The following is an 18,210-nucleotide window of genomic DNA, read 5'->3' as shown; positions in this document are numbered from 1 at the left end:
GGAAATGGAAAGCTGTGTGAGGTTGATATATATTTTTATTGCCCATGTATTTTCAGTTTCCACAGTCCCAGCTCCAGGCTGCCAGGCCTGCAGGTCCCCTGGTCCCAGCCCCTCCTGTCTTGCTGCACAACCAGTATGAGCCAGTTCAGCCACACTGGTTCTACTGTAAGGAGGTGGAGGACAAGCAGCTATGGATGCCATTCAGCCTTCTGGATTCTGCAAAACTGGAGGAAGTCTATAATTCTGGTAAGTTCTAACTCATCCAGAGGGGAACAGAAGGACTGAAAGGAAAATCCTGGAGTAATGGCACTACTGTATGAGAGGGTGGTATGGCAGTAATTAGGAAGGTTAATACATATCTTGAAGATGGATTTTGTGCCACTTAATTTATTTCACTTCCATTATCTCTTGCTTGATGCCATCAGTGTTGAGATGTATCATCGTGGTGGATATCAGAATTTCTAACAGAACTCCTGATTATCTTTGTCTTTGCCTTTTTGTTAAGCTGTCAGTTCTGGAATGAGTATCATATCTGGGGATTTCTCAAAGCTTTTGTGTTGTGTACAGAGCATAAAGAAGTGTTTTAGAAGCAACACAACGGTTGCCTGATATTCTGTAGTTTCTCTTCATGGGATCAGTGTTGGGCCCAGTTCTGTTTAATATCTTTATTGATGATTTAGATGAGGGGATTGAGTCCACCATCAGCAAATTTGCAGATGACACCAAGCTGGGGGGGAGTGTCGATCAGCTGGAGGGCAGGAGGGCTCTGCAGAGGGACCTGGACAGGCTGGAGAGTTGGGCTGATTCCAAGGGGATGAGGTTCAAGCAGGCCAAGGGCCGGGTCCTGCACTTTGGCCACAACAACCCCTGGGGACAGAGGGGCTGGAGAGCAGCCAGGCAGGAAGGGAGCTGGGAGTGGGGATGGACAGGAAGCTGAACAGGAGCCAGAGTGTGCCCAGGTGGCCAAGAAGGCCAAAGGATCCTGGCCTGGCTCAGGAACAGGGTGGCCAACAGGACCAGGGAAGTGATTCTGCCCCTGGACTCAGCACTGGTGAGGCCACCCCTGGAGTGCTGGGTCCAGTTCTGGGCCCTCAGCTCAGGAAGGACATGGAGGGGCTGGAGCAGGTCCAGAGGAGAGTAATGAGGCTGGGGAAGGGACTGGAGCACAAGTGCTGTGAGGAGAGGCTGAGGGAGCTGGGGGGGCTCAGCCTGGAGAAGAGGAGGCTCAGGGGAGACCTCCTCACTCTCTGCAACTCCCTGACAGGAGGGGGGAGCCAGGGGGGGGTTGGTCTCTTCTCCCAGGTAACTCTCAGCAAGACAAGAGGGCTGGGTCTGCAGCTGTGCCAGGGGAGGTTTAGGTTGGATATTAGAAAGAATTTCTTTGCAGAGAGGTGCTCAGCCATTGGAATGGGCTGCCCAGGGAAGTGGTGGATTCTCCATCCCTGGAGGTTTTTAAGAAGAGACTGGATGTGGCATCAGTGCCATGGGCTGGGAACCACAGCAGTAGTGGATCAAGGGTTGGACTTGATCTCAGAGGTCTTTTCCAACCCAGCTGATTCTATGATTCTATAACTGTTCTAATGGTCTGATATTGATCACAGACGTGGCTGGGGTGAGAGAGAAGGAAGCCTGTGTGTGTGTCAGTGTGGTAACTGGTGTGCCCCGTGTGTCACAGTCCAGCCTGACCCCGAGAGCGTGGTGCTGAGCACGGACGGGGGCCGCTACGACGTGTTCCTGTACGACAGGGTGAGGAAAGCCGTGTACTGGGACGAGGAGCCTTCGGAAGTGAGACGCTGCCTGTGGTTCTACAAAGGAGAAAAGGACAGCAGGTTCATTCCTTACACGGAGGATTTTAGTGACAAGTTAGAGGTTTGTATTGCCTTTACACAAACTGCACCAAGACCTTAGAAACACTTCTCTCTGTTTCATTAAAATGATTGCCAGAATGCAGTTTCTGGAACATAAGTAAGCAAATCCTAGGAAGGCCACGTTGCTCATGAATCAGTCCTGCACTGCTGTGACCTAAAATCAACTTGGGCACTCTTCATGTGACACTTATTATATAAACAAAGTTATGTAAATTATAACTGTAGCATTACAGATGATACACAAGGCCAGAAAATTGCTGAGGAGAAGACATCCTGATTTTGTGTAACTTATTTACTGTTTCAGGCAGAATATAAAAGGGCTGTGACTACAAATCAATGGCACCGGCGACTTGAGTTCCCAAATGGGGAGACCATTGTTATGCACAATCCCAAGGTAATAGATTCTGGCAGTTTTATCTCCCAGGATTCATTAGGGATGAAGGAGCAAATGGATGGAAGCATAAATTGAATGCAGTCTTAATCTTGATTGATATGTGTGCATTGAAGATATAAAGTTTATACATCACTCAACTTCTGCTTGCTTCAGTGTGCTGCCAGGTGGTTAACAGACAATGCTTTCTGAGACCCAAGGGGAATAGGGGTTTGCATGATAAATATTTGCACTAAGCATAACTAGCAGCAAATGGTAGGCCATTTGAATTAGTTTAACCTCAGACAGTCTGTACCTAATGAAAGATAATTTAAGCTGAGAGCTTTCATGTGGAGAACATTAATCTAACTATAAGGTAAATAGTTGGTTTATTTAATCTGTGAGAAGTTTTCTACTGTGACTATTTTTAGGCTGCAAGAAAGTATAGCAAAACAAGCTTTAAAAGTTATTCTAAATATTCTGCAAACAGTCTCGTTATTAAAACGTGGACTTCAGCCTTGTTGATTGGTGCTGTTATCTGTTCACTTATCACAGATGTAGTAATTAATAAATAGAACAAGCCAAGGGCCAGAATCATGGTTGCTCCTACTTGAAGCATTTAATAATGCTGGTTAAGGAATTGTGTCCAGTAAAAACCTAGAGAAGGAGCACTTAAACCACTTGGTGTCATAAATATGAGTTCAGACTACAAGTGTAAGTCCTCTAAACAGCTGTACTACTGAATTCCTCACTTCCTAGTGAGGAGTTTCTGAACTACTTCAAATGGTGTTGTCATTCCCTGAAAAGCACTTCTTTTTTTTCTGTTTTCTCCTTGTGATACAGTTATTGTAAATCAGGTAATATTCAGTTTCCTCACCTAAGGAAGAGTGGATACTGGGCACTAGGAGAGAGGAGCTGGAATACTGCTTGTCTGAGGAGTTAGAACTGTTCAGAATCCCTCAGCAGGCCCAGCTTCTCCAATAAGTGTCTACTTTTGTCTGAGTGATCTGATTTCTCTTCACAATAATGTAGATTGTCTGTGCTTTTGGAGTCTGGTTTTAGTGAAGCTGTCCCTGCTCTGGGGAATGGTTATAGGGTTTTCAAGGGCTTTTTTGGGGTTTTTTTTTGCATATATGCTAGCTGAAGAAAAGATCTGAGTTTCAGAGGCAAGGTAAAGCAATGGAAAAGTGTGTTAAACTATGCAGTGCTTTCAGAATAACAAGTCTTAAGGTTTTTTGTGTTCATAATTGGTAAATTACAACAAATGTATTTGCTGCAGGTCATAGTTCAGTTCCAGCCTGCTGCCACACCAGATGAATGGGGCACTTCTCAGGATGGTCAGGCAAGACCAAGGCTGGTGAAACGTGGAATTGAGGATGACCATGATGAGATTCCTGATGGTATGTGATCCCTGGAGGTGGGTCTGCACTGTGACCAGCTGGGTTGAGTCTGTGCAGAAGCTGGACAATATGGCAATGCACTGTTCATGCCTACAGTGTAAAGGTTGAAGTTATTCCTTAATCTAAGATGCTTGACAGAGATTATCTGGGTTTGGGTTTTTTTTTTAATCAAAAATGTCCTGTGGGCTCTGTTATGTTCTGAATCATAATAGGCTTTATAGAGTTGCTTGAGTCTAAACTTCATTTCTTTAGTACATATTGGCACTCTGAATGTTTTATTTCCTTTTTTTACAGGAGAAATGTCCCAAATTGACCATCTGGTATTTATGGTTCATGGCATAGGTCCTGTATGTGACTTGAGGTTTAGAAGCATTGTTGAATGTGGTAAGTTTTGGCTTGTATGATGAGTAGTTGTGTTCTTAACTGTTTAAATGTGGTTCTCTGTAGCTCATAATCAGATAAGCAAGTAGTTTGTTTGTTTTTTTTTTTAAAAGTCCCTAATGTTAAGGAGCTCAACTTCTGGTAGAATTTTGTCATGATTATTTCCAAAAGCAGAATCTGCAGCTTTACCTGTTAATACTAGTCCTCAATATCAGACTTGCAGAGTGATTTGGGTCTTGAGATCTGTGGGGTGGGTTTTTTTGTTTGTTTGTTTGTTTGGGGTTTTTGCTTTTTCTTTTTGTGGTGTGACTGAATGTGTTGCTTTGTGTGGTTTGTGTGCAAGGAGTGGTTTTCTGTTTGCCTTTTTTTTTTTTTTTTGAATAAATTCTAGTACAACTGAGTAAATTAAAAAAGCCCTTTCTGGTCATGGAGTGAAAATCTCATTGTGAGATAAATCAAAGCTTGCTAGAAAAGTCCATTTTAACAAAAAAGTTTATTTTCTTATTGTTAGAGGGGTAATACTTGAAAAGATATTTCCAGTTGGCAGTTTCCATCATTTGTATTCTGACTATGTGTGAAATTAAGGGGGAAGAGGGAGTATTACTTAAGTACTGCTACTATCAGACTTCCATTATTGTTTTTCTTTGCAGTGGATGATTTTCGGACTGTTTCTCTGAAGTTGCTGCAGACTCACTTTAAGAAAGGTTTAGAGGAAGGTAAAGTGAGCAGGGTGGAATTCCTTCCAGTTCACTGGCACAGTTCTCTGCATGGAGATGCAACAGGTGTAGACAGGTGAGTGTGTTGCTTAATGTTGAAAACTTCATATAAGCTGTTATTTAAGGGGTTTTGGAAAGTGGAGGAAAAGAGCAGTTCATATGCTCTGTAGGCTAGATGAGTAAATGTGTCACTGGGTTACAAAAGAGAGTTGCTAATTTCATTTAATGAGCATTTTGATAAGGAATATTGGGAAAGCTGGCAAGGCATGAGGAATATTTTCTCTTGTTTGTTTTCACACCCACTTTTCAGGAAAGTGGCCAGTGCATGATACATAATGGTGAGTGTGTAGAGGTGGTGATGGTAAGTATGAGGTGGTGAACATGGAGATGTTTTGTCCAGTAACAGGTTGTACAATTTAGAATGGAGAGTTTTTTGTTCTTTCCCTTCCTGCAGTCTGAGTTTGACCCTGGGAGGTGTCAGGATCCTGTTTCTGAGGGAGGCATCAAGCCCTCTGTCAGTCCTAGAGGAGCTCCTGAATTCTGTTAGGCTACCCACTCCTACCCAAACATAGGTACTTTGCTTCAAAAGAAAAAAGTCCTTGGCTCAACTGCCTAACAGAATTCAGGATTCTATGATTCTAATTTTATATGTGGGTTCTTTTTCTCTTCCACTTCAATCTGCTCACAAAACTCTGTAACTGTGTGAGAGCAGTGTTGGAATAGAAAAGAGATTATTTCAGGCATCCCTTCAGCCTGGAGAGAAAAAAGGGAGCTGTATCTTTTTCGAATATGTACAATCAGCAAGTAGCACTAATGGCCAGAAGTCTGTGTTTTTTAAAAAAATGTTTTTAGAGACACTTTCTGTAGAATTTACGTTGCAGTTCTGAGTGAAGTGACATTACCTGTCGCTTCAAAAGTTAACGAAGTCCTTATCTGAGTTTCTTAAAAGGCATTCAACACTTTTAATGGTTTTGTGTTACCAGGAACATAAAGAAGATCACTCTGCCGAGCATCGGGCGCCTGCGGCACTTCACCAACGAAACGCTGCTCGACATCCTGTTCTACAACAGCCCCACCTACTGCCAGACCATCGTGGATAAAGTGGGCCTGGAAATGAACCGGCTCTACGCGCTTTTCATGAGCCGCAACCCCGACTTCAAAGGAGGAGTCTCTGTGGCTGGGCACAGCTTAGGTGATTGTTTAGGGCTGTTTGGGATAAAGCAGCATTCCTTCGTTAAGCATACAGCTCAAATTAGCTGTTAGCTGACTAACAAACACCTCCCAGGAGCTGAGTTTATCAGGCTTTGAGAGAAAATTAGTACTTCATGCATGAGTACATTCTCCCCCTCTGTAGTTTCCTTCTTGAAGACTTAGTATCTAATTTGCATTTAAAAGCTGACAGTTTATCTGGTGTCTTGTTAGGTGGGTGATTTCTGTGTCTCAGAACCCCCACTTAGTTAAATTACACTCATTTTTTAGAAGACAGAATAAGTTTTATAATGACATATTGACATGCTGGTTTGGGCTGGAATTTTTCCTCCAGCTTGGCAAGCAGTCTCAGGTGTTTAAGGAAAGATAATTTAATCATGGCAACTACATAAAGCATGAATGGAGGTGGGGGGGGAAAAGGGCTTGCTTTTAGCTGAGCGTGATTATGTTCAAATAAATAGGTGGGTATTTTATTTTAATTCAGCCGTGTTTTTTGACCAATCTATTTGATGTTTTTGCATATAAATCTTCCTTGAGATTTAGGGACAGGAATACCTGGCATTTTTCCCAAGTCAACTTTAATTCCTGTTTCCAGGTTCCTTAATTCTCTTTGACATATTGTCTAACCAGAAGGACTTGGCTTCATCAGTGAATTCTGGGCCCTTCTCTGCTGTTAATGGGACTGTAAAGGATGTGGCTGTTCATGATAAACAGGTAATTTGCTACTAGTCTTTCCAGCCCAATAGACCTGATATTTCCAGCAATTTTTTTCTTAATTTTTTCAGAATTTATAGCTGAAACATGGTTGTGGGTTCTGATAGTACATTTGAACTTGTTCATGGAATTTGTTCATGACAGTTTTGTAAATATTGTCAGTTCTCAGGAAAAACTGTTGGCATCTTGCTCAAGTTCCAAGTGGGCTGGTGATGGGATTTGATCATGAACATCAGCTTTGACCCTTGTGAACATGTAACTTGGTCTTAACTGTATCTAACTGGTGGGGGAGGTGTGCAAGAGGGAAAGAATCTGTCTGTGCTCAGGGTGGAAATGGTGACCAGTTGATTGGTGAATAAAAGGAAGTATTTTTAAGTGTCAGAAAGCTCAACAAAACTTTTGTCTCTCTTAGTCTGTAAATATTTATTTTGCTGGTCTCCTATAAGAGGAGAATTTGTGTCCCTCTTCACTAAAAGTGGATGTATATTTACAGAGCTTGCATGCTAATGTTTTTAAGAGAAAGGAATTCCACTTGGTTTGGCTTGCTGCACGTCGATTTTTCACTATTAGAGGATGTGATTCTGGTTCTGTGCTGTTTTGTTAAGATGACTGAAGATACCAGTTCCTTGGGCTCCTCAATTGCCACATCTGGTGATGACCTGTGTGAGCCTGAGATGGAGGAGGATGTTCCCACTTTGCAGAAGACTCTGGAGCTGCTGAGTCTGTCGGAGTATGTGAGCACGTTTGAGAAGGAGCGGATGGACATGGAGTCTCTGGTACAACTGTGCTCACTTGGCTTCTGGGGCCTGCCCAGGGCATGGGGTTTACATCTGGGGTTTGTTGTGGTTTTGTTCTGGTTTTCCTTCGAGTTTAGTGACCATGAGACACGAGAGCAGTTGCAAAGATGAGATAATCATGCATGACTTGAGGCCTAAGTGTTAGGTGACTCTTGTCCTTTTTTCTGGGTGTGGTGCATCCCCCCCAGTTTTGTTAAAGCACTTTGTTTCTTGTCTTCTTAATTTTTTATATTTTCTATAGCTTTATAAAATGACTTAGCAAATTCATAAGTCATTGCCAGTAAGAAATTACATGTGTTACTAGAAAAGTTATGAAGTGTGCTTTGGTTGTGTGTGTTTGCTGTTTCTTTAGCTCATGTGTACAGTTGATGACCTGAAGGAAATGGGGATACCTCTTGGACCAAGAAAGAAAATAGCTAATTTTGTGAAAGACAGAGCAGCCAAGCAGGTAAATACATTTTTCAGGAATGAAATAAAACATGATCAGGCAAATGTAACCGACTTCCTTCCTTCTATTCTTGAACACTCTTCTTAACATCCTGGATATATTAAAGAAATTTTGACGACTGTGAAATAAACTTTTGTTTTGCCCTACCTTTGAAACTTTTCTCAAAAGGAACAGAAGAAAGCAATAGCAGAAAAGAAAGCAGTGCTGGCTGCCACACTCCAAACCCAGGAAGACACCCAGAAAGCAAAAGAGTCAGTTCCTTCTGTCTCCTCTCCAGAGGCTGGTCAGCACTCAAAGAGGAAACTCCCAGTTGGTGCATCCGTGTCTTCTGTCAACATTGACTACGAGTATTTTGAAGTAGGAACTGGCCAGGTGAGACTACATCCATTGAAATGATTTGGACAATCCTGTCCTTTTTTTTGTTTTTCTGTTTGTGTGGTTTGTTTTTTTTTTAATATTTATGACTTTGGGCTACCTCCCTTGGTTGTTATACAAAAATGATGTTTACATAGAACTTCACCCTTTGGTGGGAAGGGGAGGGCTGGGAGGGTGGGTTAGACTACTGAAAAGCAAAACTTATTATAGCAAGGTTGTCACTACAGTTGATTTTTAATTCCAGCAGTGAGTGAGCTGTAAACCCAGTTCTGTTCCAGAAGCAGAACTGTGTGAATGACAGAAGATTGAGTGACATCAGATTAAATGCCTCTGTGGCTTTACAGTTAACATGGTTGCCTAAATTGATCCATTTATGCTGTTATATTTAAGGTTTACTCAAACTAAACTTAAAATCTTCCTTGTTTAAATATTTTTTTACTTTTTTTTTCCTTAAAAACCCACTTTAATATCATGGTATCAATATGCACTAGTACTATCATATTATTATGGAAAAGGGCATTGCTGCTGAAGCTTCCTGGAAGTGCTGTGAGCATGTGGTTGATTTAATACAGAACTTGCTTTTTCCTTCCTGGCTAAGCATGATATGACTTAGCTGGCAGTTCTGAGAGATTCTGTGTCTGATTTCTGTCTGCCAGGTTTCTGTGGTTTACAGTGCATTGGACTTTGAACCAGATATTTTCTTTGCTCTGGGTTCTCCCATTGGTGTGTTCCTGACTGTGAGGGGTGTGGAGAAGATTGATGAAAACTACAGGCTTCCTACCTGCAAGGGATTCTTCAATATCTATCACCCAGTGAGTAAGCAGAGCTTTTGAGATCTCATTTTAGCTGATGCTGGTGACAAAAAGTGTAGAATATGAAGTTCTAACTTCTGAGCATTACACCTCTTATTCCCTTACATACAGTTCCCTAAAACACAAAAACCCCTATGACCCATCTGAAATATTTATTCCACATATTTGTAATCTTTACTGCAAAAGTGAAGTAGATCTGGCTACATAGGTTCCATACCTGTAGGCTTGGTTTGAAAATATTTGCCTTGTTTCTTTTCAGAGCTAAGGAACTTTTTTTTCTCCATTAATTTCAAGCCACTCTTGTAGATTTTTGTGCAGTGTTTGTGTTTTTACATTCAGTACTTTTGTCCTGTGTCATCTTGTTTGACAGTTCAACAGTGACATGTTGAATAGAGATCATCAGAGTGCAAGAAAATCTTGCTGTTGTGTTTCCTCATTAGAATCTCTGTCTGTAGAACAAGACTGAAGTAGTTAATGAATCTGCTTAATCTTATGATTAAACTAAACTGTCATAAACTAAGTTTCTGTAAATTCAGATAGTACAGAATTAAAAATTTGGTTTCTATTAATCATAACTAGGGATTTTTTTGCACTGAAATGTGATAATTAGAATTATCACAATTTATCACAATTATTAGAATAATTTCTAAGATAACTAAATGTCAATGTGTTGTTTCTCAACAGCTTGATCCAGTAGCTTACAGGTTAGAACCAATGATCATTGAAGACATGGATTTAAAACCAGTTCTCATTCCACATCATAAAGGCAGAAAAAGACTTCATCTGGGTAAAAAGAAAACTTATTTCATATGGATCTCATTTTTCTTATTGCCTCATTTGATGCATTAGAGTTTTATAAAATTTGAAGAGACTAATGAACGTTCCTGGATATCTGACACCCTGTTTCTCCTGAACATCAGACATGATCCCACCCAGTCCCATAAGTTGGGCATTCACAATTTGATTCAGAAGTAATAATCATAATTCCTCCAGATTTGAGCTTCTCATTAGCCAAGTTCCATTTAAAAATTGCTGCACATTTCTTGTTCACCTTCATTTCTAAGATGCTGTCAAACAGACACTAAATTTATTGGTTTCTCTTACCTTGCCCTTACTGACCCCCGTGATGTGTTTAACCAGTGTCTGCTCAGGATTGCAAACCTGGAGGAAAAGGGGTTTCTGCAGCCACTGGGCAGGGAGTGGATTTTGTTGCTCATCAGACCAAGGTGCTCTGGTTAAATTTTGCACACCTAATAAGGAAAGTCAGTTTTGCTGTTCAGTTGACAATATTTCTGCTGTACAAGTTCACAGAGCCCTCCCTAAACATCTTCAGGCACTCAGGTGGAGCAGTTCTGCACCATCTGTACCATTAGAATGGTACTTTAGAGTGAGTCTGCTTTCCTAGACTACACAAGATACTTGTTCAGGAATGTTCTAGTTTACAACTCTCCAAAAAATGTGTGTAGCAAAGGAGAAAAATAGGGTCTGTTGCTTTTTACTCCTTTTTTTTTTTTTTGCTTAGATGTAGGTGAATATTCCATGAATAGTCACGAGCCTGGCTCTAACAGATCCATGGGGTCAAAACCAGTTATTGTAAAGAACTCTCCTTCATCCAGCATTTCCCACCAGTGTGAATGTCAGATTGTTACTGGGGACACAATTACTGAGCTGTAGCAGAATTACAGGCCAGAGCTCCAAATTCACTACCACTGCAAGAGACAGTGGCAGCTCCTCTGGTCTCTTCTGCTGTGCTGGAGTTTGAAATTAGTCTCTCTCTACCCTTCCTTTAGTGTAGGGTGTGAGGAGTGATTGTGGGGGGTGGTGCAGCTATTTATGTCATTTGTGTGCACCCTTCTGCATTTGGAGACTGTTGAACTGTTTCCTGTGCTAGTAGGTTTTAACTCATTGACCCATTCAGTGAGAAATCATTTGTGTATTAATTGCATTTCCCTTGATCTTTTTGAATGGAATAGAGAAGCAGGAAACACATTCATGACTTAGCAGGCCTGTTTCTCCTGGGAATTGAGATATTTGTTAAACAGTTTCATCACTCTGGTTTTAGGTTGTAATTTTAAATCCTTCTGTATTGAGATTTTTTTGTTGGTTTTTGTTTTTTAGAGCTGAAAGACTCTCTGTCTCGTATGGGCTCTGATCTGAAACAGGGCTTTATCAGCTCTTTGAAGAGTGCATGGCAGACCCTTAATGAATTTGCCCGTGCCCACACATCTTCCACTCAGCTGCAAGCAGAGCTGGAGAAAGTAGCCAACCAAATTAAAGAGGAAGAAGAAAAACAAGTAGTAGAAGGTATGTGGACACATTATTGTTTTACCTCTAACTTGTTGAGCTCAAATTAATTGAAGCTTGAGTATCCCAGTGACTGTTTGTATTGATTTTCCTGACCCTGTTAAAGAGACCTCTCTGCTAAGCACCAGGTTCCCACCAGAGCTGCTCTGTCACTCCCCCCCTCAGCTGGAAGGGGGAGAGAAAATCCAATGAAAGGTTTGTGGGTTGAGATCAGAATAAGGAGAGGTCACTCAGCTGTTATTGTCATGGGCAGAACACACTCAACTTGAGAAAACTGCTTTAATTTGCACACTCTTTAAACTTTCTGTTAGAATGGCAGGTTTCTAGATCAGGTTTCTAAATCAGGTGTGTTTTCTTTCAGGGCAAATCAGTATGAATAAATCTTTCTGGATTTATTCTTGAGTAGTTTTCTACTGAGTTTTTTGGGAGGAGCTTAGAAGCATTTAGGTGTGTTCTCTAACAGAATAAAAATAAGTTTAACTCAGGTGTAAATAGTACCCTTAATAATAGGAAGGGCAGGATTGCCAGTTGTGAATTACCTGTCTGTGTTTGGCAGTGCTGGCTTTGTCTATTCTTAGAAAGATAAATCACTCCTCTTAGTGTGGATTGAGGATAGTGATTGACACTGTGCAGGAGAGATGTAAAAATATGTCATGTCAGGTTATTCACTCACAGAATGACTGGATCTGTGTATGTATAAAACAGTGGAGTTTTGTTCTGAAAATTGCTCAGCTACTACTTTTCACGAGGCCTTTTTCAAACAAACTGTTTAAACTGTTATGAAAGAAATAAGCCTATAATTCCAGTCACCTTTCTGAATCGTGCAGTTCTGGCCAGTTCTGGTTGTTGTTATTGTCTTATCTCAATCTCTTGGACATTTTAGCAGGGAAAATGGGTGATATTTCTTGATTATAGTCAAGCAGGCTGTGCTTGGAAATAGTTTAAACCTTAAACTCTTGTCCTTTTAGCTGAGAAGATCACTGAAAGTCCAGAGCCTCCAAAAGATGAAGATTGCTCAGTGAAGGTGGGAATGCTGAATGGAGGCCGTCGGATTGATTATGTGCTCCAAGAGAAGCCAATAGAGAGCTTCAATGAATACCTCTTTGCTTTGCAGAGTCATTTGTGCTACTGGTAAGAGGAAATACTTGTGATTCTGTAAATATTGCTTAAGGTAACCAGTATATATGAATGTCCAGGAATGGCAGGCTCATCTGATTCCAGAATTCTGGGTGAGTGCAGGGTGAACAAATCTATCATCGTGTTTGTACTCAAGACATTGCATGCTGTTCTCTTGACCTTTGACACTCAAAACACACATTTTTAGCTACTATCATTTTCAAAACAAGGAGAGCTCTGTAAGCATTTTGACAACTGTAGTTTTTCAACTCAAACTGTTCATGAAGGAACTGTATTGGACTACAATATGTAGTAAAACTTAATTGCCATTTCATGTTGAAATGACATTGCTGGATGCTCTGCTATCAAATATTAACAAAAAAAGAAGATAAAGGCACAGTGGAACTTCCTGTAAATTTGGATGGTTATAATTGACCACTTTTATGCAGTGGTTGCTTGTACACAGAAAGAAAAACTTATAGAACAAGAAGCAGAGTTTGATGTCATCATGTGGTCAGAGCTGTAGTGCAAATTGCTTCCCTGGATTTGGATTTATTTTTTTTAAGGGGCTTAAATATCTCAAACAGAGAAAGATATCATTCCACTTATACAAATGGTGCAACTCCTGACCTGTTGCATTAGCCCTGATGAGTTGCTCTCTTTTTTGGTGTGCCATGAAAATCCACAAGGTGTGGAATGGCAGAGCACAGCAACAGCACACCTATGTGTGGAATAGTCAGCCTTGGAGGTCAGCTGTGAGCTGTGCAGAGCAGTGCTGGGGAGGGAGGAGTGGCTGCTCTCTTCTTTTGAGTTCAGCAGGTGCTGGACAAATAGTGCTCTCCGTTCTTTTCGAAGGGTTGATTTTCACTGGCTGATAATTTTAGAAGCAGGCGTTTTCCCCCGAGGTGAAAATGTGGCATTGAAGCGTTTCCTGAAGGATCTTTATATTAAGCCAATATCACTCCCCCTCAAAGCTCAGGAGCTGCCCGGGGAGGGATTCTGGAGGCTGCTGGGAGCGCTGAGCTGTGTCCAGAGGCCCCAGTGGTGGCAGTGCCGTTCCACTCGCTGGCTTAAAGGCTGCAGAATTCTTTTCCACGGGGTGGCAGCCGCTCACTGCCAGCTTTTTAAAAACTTGCTACACTTAGCTGGGTTTTGTCATTCAATTAGGGGAGATAAGCACGGTGAGTAATGACCCAAATGAGAGAGCTCTTTTTTGGGGAATGGTGAGAAAAGCCTTAAATGAAATACTGTGCCTGTTAAGAGAGAGCAGAGCTCCTGTGCTTGATTGTGGAAAATATTTGTAGTCCCTTAACTTGCATGTTTAACTCAGTTAAACATACTGATCTTCCAAGTATGTTCCTCACACTTGGAGGATCACAGTCCTGAGCACCTTAATCTCCTTTGATGTCTCCCTCTGTCACTTATTTTAAAAAGCACAGGAAGCTGCCCTCATCTAACAACTCCCACAGCTTTGAAACTTTGTTAAAATTTAGGTGTTTAACTTTTTTATTTTTTACAGTGCTCATGACATTTTTATGTTGATGGTGTGTATATGTGTTTAAATAGCATTTTACAGATGAGTCAGAAAATTCAGTCTATTCATGTCAAATTTAAATTAAGATAGCCTGAAGGTTTGATTTTTGAAAATAAGAGGGAAAACAGCCACCTGGAAACATGGCACTTGAATTATATTAAACTTTAAATTATTTGAGAACTATCTTACATTTTAATGGCAAGGAAGGGAGGAAGAAAGTCTGGACAAGTAGAATGTATTCTTTTTAGAGAGCTGAGATAGCATGAAATGACTTCAAGAATTAGAACATGGACCATATTGAACTAACTTTTTATTTTTTTTCATTCTTCCTAGGGGTTCTGAAGACACTGCCTTGCTGTTCCTCAAAGAGATATACAGGACTATGAATATCAATCCTGAGCAGCCACAGCATTGATGGCTAGAAACAGGAATTTGTAAGTTTGCTCCAGTATAACTTATGGACTCATATCAAATTCAGCTGCAGCTTAGATGTCTTTACTTTCCCTTTTTCCTCTGAAGTTTAAATTACAAGGCAGGCAGCCATAAAATGTCATTTTTATTGCAAAAACAATTTCTAGACAATTTCTAGGGGTTGTCTTCGAGTTCTTTCCCTCTTCATTCCCAATAGATATCTGATGTTGGTAGTTTTGGTCTGGGATAATAACCATCAGTACTAACATGACCAAAGCATGATTTCTCTTTATCATGCTTCTCCCTCAGTTCATTTGTTCAGTGAATGTTCAAAACCAGGAAAACTTGGAGAAATTGGATCTGTTGAAACTTCATTTACAGTGCAGTAGATTAAAGAACACCAACAGTGTTTCCACTTCTTTAATGTCCATATTGTTGAGCATGGGGCACGTGTATGACAGCAAAAAAGCTGCTTGTCTCCCAAGAAAGTGTTAAACACTGATATTGATAAATTACTGAAGTATTTTTATTTTATTATCTTTGTATAGATTAAGGATTTCAGTAGAACAAGGGAAATGACACAGCATGGGAGTTGGTTCACTTTGAAAAGAAATTAAATACACAATATGATTGAGTATGTAAGACTGAAATATTCTTGCAGGTATTTTTATTTTAAGATATGTGTTTCCTAACTGAGGATCTGTATTGTACCAGTTTGGATCACTAGATGTTGTAGAAAAGAATATACTCTCTTTTGAGAGGCAAGGAGGAAATAATGTGCACCTTGCCTTTTTGGAAGGCAAGGCATCATACAAAATAGAACTTCTGATGTATTTCTCCATTTTCAGAAGAGCTGATAATGCCAAGCTACATAAATACCCAGCATGAAGAGAAATACTTGACATTTCAGAGGACTATTTGAGGCATCTTTCACTGCTACCATACAGTTTTAGTAGTCTTTTGTAACAGAATGCTTCTGATGGTCAGTTGATAGCATCTTTTTTTAAAATGAAATGTCAGGGCTGATCAAATGCATTTTTTAAAGCACAGGCAAGTGAAGGAAAAGGCCCCATTTGGCTGCACACTGTGCCAGTGGTGTGTCAGCTCTCACACTGGCTTAGGCAGTGTCTCAAGGCAGAATTGCAAAATGTTTTCTCTCCTTCTCTTTCTTTATGACCACTTTGGTTGAAATCATATGGAGCTTATTGTGAAGGGAAGGCCTTTGAGTCTCTTTGCAGGAGGGGAAGGGAACGTGGTGATTTATCTCTACAAAGCTGAAAGTATTTTGTTGCTCAGCTTCAGCAGGCTCTGGCATAATTGTGTTTTATCACTGAGAACTGCACAGCTGGAGGAGGGTTTAGCAGGATGTCACACAACAAAGCCCAGCCAGGGAAGTCTGTAATTCCATTAGGAGTTGCTCAGGAGGCCCCTTGGTTGACTGAGCAGTGTTTGAGGCTGGGATTCAGATAGTAGGAGGGCAGTAGGGCCCACTGGAGGCACTAAATGACAGGAGGTGTCCTGGGAATGCTGCACACTGGGAGACCAGGATCTTTTCCACAGGAGAAGTGTCTTTCCATGCACTGTGTAAAATATTATCACATAAATCTGGAAGGACTGAAGTGGAAAATTCTCCCCCAGTGTTAGTCAGGTAGGGTTGGCATTTGTTTTTTTCTCTTTTCAGTTCTTTTAAGACTTTCAAATGTGAAGGTAATGGATTATCCAGCAGTGCCTATGACAGCACCATCCATTTCCCTACACAGGAGCAGACTATCTGAAGAAACAGCCCCTCTATTTGTGGGCTGCTCAAGGGGAGGAGTAAATGCCAGAGGAGCTCTGGGCTCCCTCATCATATTTTCATATTAATTGATGGGAATGCTGAGACCTGACCACTTCCCTGCCTTCATGTGCAGAGCTGTCCAGTTTGATTTCCTGGCTGCTGGTGCAGATCCCTTTAACTTCTTGGGGACTGTGGCGATTTTGGAGCAGATAAAAAATGAGCAGAGGCAGGCTAAGGGAGGAGCTGGGTGTTTGGTTTTATCTCTGTTTTGTTTCTGAGACAGGGATGGAGTTGGCCCTTTCTGGGGGTTGTTACCTTCTGAGTTTGACTTTTATTTTGTATCAGTGACTTGATTTAGCTCTTCTAGATCATCCTGGAGCTGGTCTTTGTGAAACAGTAATACAGTGTTTCATGTAAACAGTGTATTAAAGCTTGGATGTGTAAATTATCACATCGGGGTTTTGTCTCTATTTAGAGTAGGATAGTTTATTACCATAAGTTAAAGAATCTAATAGCCAATTAAAATGCACAGTGAATGACATCCTATTAGCAGCTGTTGTGAGCTTTTTCTGTTTGTAATTGTAATTGCCAATTTGTGTCCACAGAAAGTATATTTCAGAGGCTTATTACATTAAAAATTTGATTAAAAACGTGTATGGATTTTTAGATCTTTTTGAGTCCTCTTGAAATGGAATGTTGGCATGTTTAATTTTATTAGTACTGCTGCAGGAATAGAAAACTTGCTATATTTCATATTTCCAATATGTTCATGTTCTGTTTTCTCTGCACAGCCACACCTGTTGCTCCCAAAGACCTGGTGAAAAACTCTTTGGAAAACATCTGGTATTTTCATACTTACACATGGCAGGATAAGCATCAGACTTCTTTTTTTCTGCCAGTGCAGAACTTGCTCAGATTCTACCTTCTTGTGTCACTTCAAGCAAACTTAAATTCCGAGGTGCTCAGCACTGTCCATCAGGAGATGGATGGAATGACACAGTTCTGATCCTAAATCAGTTTAATTGTACAGTTGCCAAGTATAAGGTGATCAGTGAAGAAGTTTATTTTGGCATGCAAATCACTACTTCTCCTTCAGCTCTCCTGTCTCAGCTGGCTGTCAGACATGCTCTGCCTACCAAGGCAGCTTGTCCTCATTGAAAAGGACTTGGTGGAACAGCAATAATCTGTTTTTCTTGACATGTTCGTTCATCCACCTTCAAACTATAAAAAGAGCTGTAGCTATAACCATCTTTAATACAGATCACACAATCCAGTTCATATTTACTAACAATTAGCAACCAGAATCATTTTCTTACTATTGTAAGTGTGATGGAGATTATTTTATAAAGACCTTTTTTAAGCCTCTGTTAAGAGTTTTACTGTTGCTTTTTTTTTTAATAAGTAAAAATGAACTTTTGACTTTGAAAATGTTCAAGTTTGTTACAACTAGTTCAGTGTTCACATATCCTGAAATGAAGAACAATTTAAAATAACATTTTGATCTGGTAATTGCAGAATTAGAGACTATTCTGAGTTAATTAAGGCAATTTTAGTGAAACCAGACTGCAGTTGGGAGAACTAAAATTCTTACCTTGATCTTGCAGTCCCACATCTCAAGACAGTCAATGTAAATAGGATCCTGAAGCTTAGGGGTGCTGGACAATAATCTGGATCCAGACCTGCAATCCAGGCTCCATTTTTTGTCCCAAAGTTGAAATGAATTGGGTGGTGTGAAATCCTTGGAATTCATGTCTCTGAACACTGAGCTGCTGGACCTTTCCTTGGGCTCCAAGTTACATACACATTGTGGCTTTTCTTAATATTGGTGATTTAACCTTACTACTGACTCTTTGCCTCTGTTATTGCAGTAAATGATTTCTGAAATGCAGTATGTTTATTTTTCTTTTCTCGATATATGTAAAATACACATTATTGTGTATATAATTGGATGGCTATAATTAAAAGTACCTTACTTCCA

At 40.5% G+C, this 18,210-nt stretch overlaps 1 protein-coding gene across 1 annotated transcript in view; it reads left to right on the top strand.

The window, feature by feature from the left end:
- Nucleotides 1-18,210, top strand: part of SEC23IP (SEC23 interacting protein) — a 23,590-nt gene extending 5,380 nt beyond the window's left edge. The window contains exons 3-19 of the mRNA XM_064663651.1: nt 57-246; nt 1,676-1,869; nt 2,173-2,262; nt 3,518-3,638; nt 3,933-4,022; nt 4,670-4,811; nt 5,719-5,927; nt 6,540-6,658; nt 7,264-7,434; nt 7,808-7,903; nt 8,072-8,275; nt 8,935-9,090; nt 9,775-9,877; nt 11,209-11,394; nt 12,363-12,525; nt 14,378-14,478; nt 17,024-18,210. Coding sequence (XP_064519721.1) covers nt 57-246; nt 1,676-1,869; nt 2,173-2,262; nt 3,518-3,638; nt 3,933-4,022; nt 4,670-4,811; nt 5,719-5,927; nt 6,540-6,658; nt 7,264-7,434; nt 7,808-7,903; nt 8,072-8,275; nt 8,935-9,090; nt 9,775-9,877; nt 11,209-11,394; nt 12,363-12,525; nt 14,378-14,459 — 2,316 coding nt within the window. The 3' untranslated portion in view covers nt 14,460-14,478; nt 17,024-18,210. The remainder of the gene's footprint in view (nt 1-56; nt 247-1,675; nt 1,870-2,172; nt 2,263-3,517; nt 3,639-3,932; nt 4,023-4,669; nt 4,812-5,718; nt 5,928-6,539; nt 6,659-7,263; nt 7,435-7,807; nt 7,904-8,071; nt 8,276-8,934; nt 9,091-9,774; nt 9,878-11,208; nt 11,395-12,362; nt 12,526-14,377; nt 14,479-17,023) is intronic.

This window comes from Pseudopipra pipra, chromosome 8 (assembly GCF_036250125.1).
Source record: "Pseudopipra pipra isolate bDixPip1 chromosome 8, bDixPip1.hap1, whole genome shotgun sequence".
Classification (NCBI taxonomy): Eukaryota; Metazoa; Chordata; class Aves; order Passeriformes; family Pipridae; genus Pseudopipra; species Pseudopipra pipra.
Note: the sequence above shows the minus strand (reverse complement) of the source record. Positions and strands in the feature narration are given on the sequence as shown.